The sequence below is a fragment of the Cucurbita maxima genome, unplaced genomic scaffold, assembly GCF_002738345.1.
Source record: "Cucurbita maxima cultivar Rimu unplaced genomic scaffold, Cmax_1.0 Cma_Scf00040, whole genome shotgun sequence".
NCBI lineage: Eukaryota > Viridiplantae > Streptophyta > Magnoliopsida > Cucurbitales > Cucurbitaceae > Cucurbita > Cucurbita maxima.
Window position 1 is genome coordinate 179411 of NW_019272056.1, and position 3989 is coordinate 183399.

Consider the following 3989-nt stretch of genomic DNA (forward strand, 5'->3'; position numbering starts at 1 on the left):
TGGTATCGATAGCTATAGCTGTTTTTCCTATTTGTCGGTCCCCGATTATAAGTTCTCGTTGGCCACGGCCTATAGGAACCAAGTTATCTACCGCTTTTAACCCTATTTGCATAGGTTCGTGCACAGATTTATGTGAAATAATCCCAGGGGCTTTCACTTCGACACGTCTTCGCTCGTGATCGCTTAAAGCCCCTCTTACATCAATAGGTACTCCCAACGCGTCGACCACATGCCCGAGCATAGCCTTTCCCGCAGGAACATCCACAATCGATCTAGTGCGCTTGACAAGATCTCCTTCTTTAATAGCGGTATCACTACCAAAGACAACAATCCCTACATTCTCATTCTTAAGATTTAAGGCTATTCCTTTGACACCGCTGGAAAATTTCACAATTTCCCCAACTTGAATCTCCTTCAATCCATAAACACGTGCAATACCATCTCCAACTGAGACCACTCGACCGATCTCATCCACTTTCAAATGAGTATAAAAGTTGGTAATTCTACTTTCTAATAAAGTCGTTAGTTCCGTAGCTTCGGGAGAGAATTTCATGATTCGAAAATGGTCTCGAGTCAAGGGAGAATGTCAATGCTGATAGATCCCGCCCAGATCAAGAGCGAGCTTCTTTAGAAAGAAGAGAGTGAAAGTAGGAGCCCTCGCTCGTTGTTCTCTTGACTGTTCAAGATAGCATTGAGCCTGCTCAATGAGAAGTCCTTGCCATTTTGAGCCTTGATAACCTTGGCCCCGGCCAATAGCCAGCCCCTACCTGGAGAAAGCTCCTCCATCTTAAAGATGATTCTACTTTGACTCTCAAGAAGCAAGCTTTCTCGAAGAAGAAATGAGAAGTTCTCGCTCCTACACCTATCGGTCTCACAATTCCATTCCCTTCTTCTCCTTCATCGTCATGGGTCCTTTTGACATAACATTTTCAGCTGCTCAAGAGTCAAGAGCCTAAAGGAACAAGGCTATCTCTCTCAAGAAATGTATACGTACGCAATATCTTCAAGTAGCAGAGTGACTACTTGTAGTTCCTCTCTTGTTAGTGTACTCGTGCAACAGCGCTTACGGCAGCTCGTAGCTATTGTATGCATGGGGGTAACGAGATATTGATTGTACTGGAGTTAGAAGCTCTTTCTCTCGCGGAAGTACGCCCTCCCTATTTTGAGTAGGTGCTCGCAAGGTCAAAGTCCAAAATGAGATTATTTCATTAATACAGGGGTAGGGTAAAGAGTTTTAGTGATTTACACCGAGAAGTAGAGTGGGTAAATACCGGATGCATAGGTTGAGTCATTCGCTAATGGGATAGTCGTTTTCTACTGCACCCCTAAACCCTAAACCCTAGTAGTTGCGCTCCCCTCACTATAGATATATTTCTGTCCATTTGATATAACCATGATTAGTAAGTCGATAGATAAGGTACTCATTAAGGTCCCCTCATTAAGGTCGAGTTACCTAGGTCATCGAGTGAAAAAATCAACCTCAACAGTAAACAACATTATAAAGTGAGAGTGATTTTCTTTATGATCCGATCTTGTGCAATACTCATTGCATAAGACGCCCCCACTCACACGTCTCCACATGTACAATTTAGTGATCACATTATTTATATCATAACAAAAGTAAGCCGCCTCTATAGTGTCCCCAAGATAAGGTACTATCCCTGTACTATAAATCATTTTAACTATATACTTGAACTTGATCCACTCTTATGTCTTTGTATATAGTTCAAGTAATCATACTAGCCAAAGTATTCTTAGTTTATTGGATTTAGATTAATGATCGTATAATTCACTTTATTCAATAACGATCTTTACTGAATAAACATCAATAATAACTTTATTGAAAATAGAATATGCTTTTGTTTACAAACTATGAGTTTTAGGACATAAGAACCCTCTCAAGAAAACCCTAATGGACATTTAAATCGTTCTGTGAAAAAACCAAGTTTCTATCAATATTTTTCCACAAAACTAAAACCTTAAACCCTAAACTACCCTAGACAATGAGGAAGTTTCAATAGACCATCATCCATTCGATGTGCTTCATAACAAAAAAAAAAAAAGTAAAATAAATGTTACCTCTTTAATTACAATAACGAGGGTGAGGCCCTTATTTCAAAAGAAAAAGAAAAAGAAATAAGTGTGGGCCCACATGAAAATTTTTCCGAATAGAAAATGATAATTCATGCTTTTCCAACACGGGAAGATATAATTTAATGTAATATATTCTAAAACTATATACAAACTGAGATCAACTTGTTAATGTGTTTAATCGAGCTATACAAATGGCATACACAGCATATCAACGATATTAAAATAGTATGAAACAAGTCTCCTAAAGTTATATCATGTCTCGATCATGCAAGAATGTTTTCTATCTGGGCGTGATAGTGGGAGTTATTCCACTTACAAGGTCACTACCAGAAACCTCTGACATGTAATAGTTATTCATGTTGGTTGATGAAGATGGGGTACTGCTCACTTTTATAACATCGGAGATTAAAGGCTCTGCAATTTTCACATCAGACTCCGGCAACATAAGCCAAATACTTTCAAGTGTACGAACAACCTCTGCCATTGAAGGACGTGCATCTGTATCGTCTTGGCAACACTTCAAAGCCAATGTCACAAATCTTTCCACGCATTCAGCGGGATAAGATCCCAGTCGACCATCAATTATTGAGAAAAATTTTCCCGACTCATATGCAACTTTAACCTGTTACAGACCATAATATATATGTTTAAAACAGATACAAGGGCAAACAAAAGGAAAACTATAGAGACAAATAAGTAAACATCTTATCATATCCTTTACGCATTCGGAATCAAATTATCAATGACTATAATATTGCAGTCAAATTACGCGCTTGGAGATACACTTGTCTCAAAGGTTTAGGTTTCTAATACCATTGCAAAATAAAGAGGCCATAAGAAATGCACGTAATACCTCCCTAACAATGTTCTTGCCATGTGAGATTGGGTGCCTCCCAGTCAAAAGCTCCAAAAATACCACACCAAGACTATAAACATCGCTCTTATCGGTCAATTTATGAGTCAAGAAGTACTCTGGATCAAGATAACCCTGCAAATTAAAATCCACATAAATACCCTTTAATTAAACCTAATCCACCATTTCATAACTATTTTACCAAGAACAGGAATATATAGAATAAACGAAAGAAAACATTGTCATTTATATTTCAACATCCTATCTCAATTATCCTAATAGGACAACTTTGAAACTGAATTTGAATGTGCAAATCAAATTTCCATGAAATGTTGAAATATTTGTGCTACCTCAATTGTTGCCTCGACCAAGAATCTCCTAAAATCTTGATGGCATGGTCAGCATAAACTAAATTATTTCATTATACTTCTAAAAATTTCATAATTATTGATAGAAGTTTACCGGTGTCCCTTTTACTACTGTCGATACATGAGCAGGCACGTTGCCCTCTGCGTCTGGAGGAGGTGCAAGCCGTGAAAGTCCAAAATCAGCAACCTTTGCTATATACTTAGAGTCTAATAATATGTTGCTGGACTTGATATCTCGGTGGAATATTGGAGGATCAGCTTCTGTATGCAGGTACAGAATTCCCTTAGCTGCACCCAGGGCAGCTTTTAATCTTGTGGCAAAGCTCAAAGGTTCTGCAGAATTTACTGTAATAACACAAGGACGCATAGTAAATCGATGCTTGAAAGAGAGATAAAAACAACAGCTAACAAATTGATCAAACAAAAACCATGGAACATATAAAAACTGTCCACAATTTGCATAACTGAAGCAGAATATTTGAAACATAATTTATACGAAAAATAGCTGAACTGTACCAGAAAGGTGATCCCTCAGCGTGCCATTGGACATAAACTCATAAGCCAACATCTGCATATAAATTCAAAATCAAGAGGGTAATTGTAATAACTCCCGTAATTCAGGAGATTCTTTTTTTTTTTTTTTTTTTTTTTTTTTTTTTTTTTTTTTTTTTTTT

At 37.5% G+C, this 3989-nt stretch overlaps 1 protein-coding gene across 2 annotated transcripts in view; it reads right to left on the bottom strand.

Annotated features, from left to right (window-relative positions):
* Nucleotides 1-2189: 2189 nt before the first annotated feature.
* LOC111469562 (probable LRR receptor-like serine/threonine-protein kinase At1g06840) overlaps nucleotides 2190-3989 on the bottom strand; it is a 13338-nt gene continuing 11538 nt past the window's right edge. For both annotated transcript variants that reach the window (XM_023114863.1, XM_023114864.1), the window contains 4 exons: nucleotides 3832-3883; nucleotides 3410-3660; nucleotides 2948-3082; nucleotides 2190-2716 (listed from right to left, as the gene is read on the bottom strand). In XM_023114863.1, coding sequence (XP_022970631.1) covers nucleotides 2375-2716; nucleotides 2948-3082; nucleotides 3410-3660; nucleotides 3832-3883 — 780 coding nt within the window. In that variant the 3' untranslated portion in view covers nucleotides 2190-2374. The remainder of the gene's footprint in view (nucleotides 2717-2947; nucleotides 3083-3409; nucleotides 3661-3831; nucleotides 3884-3989) is intronic.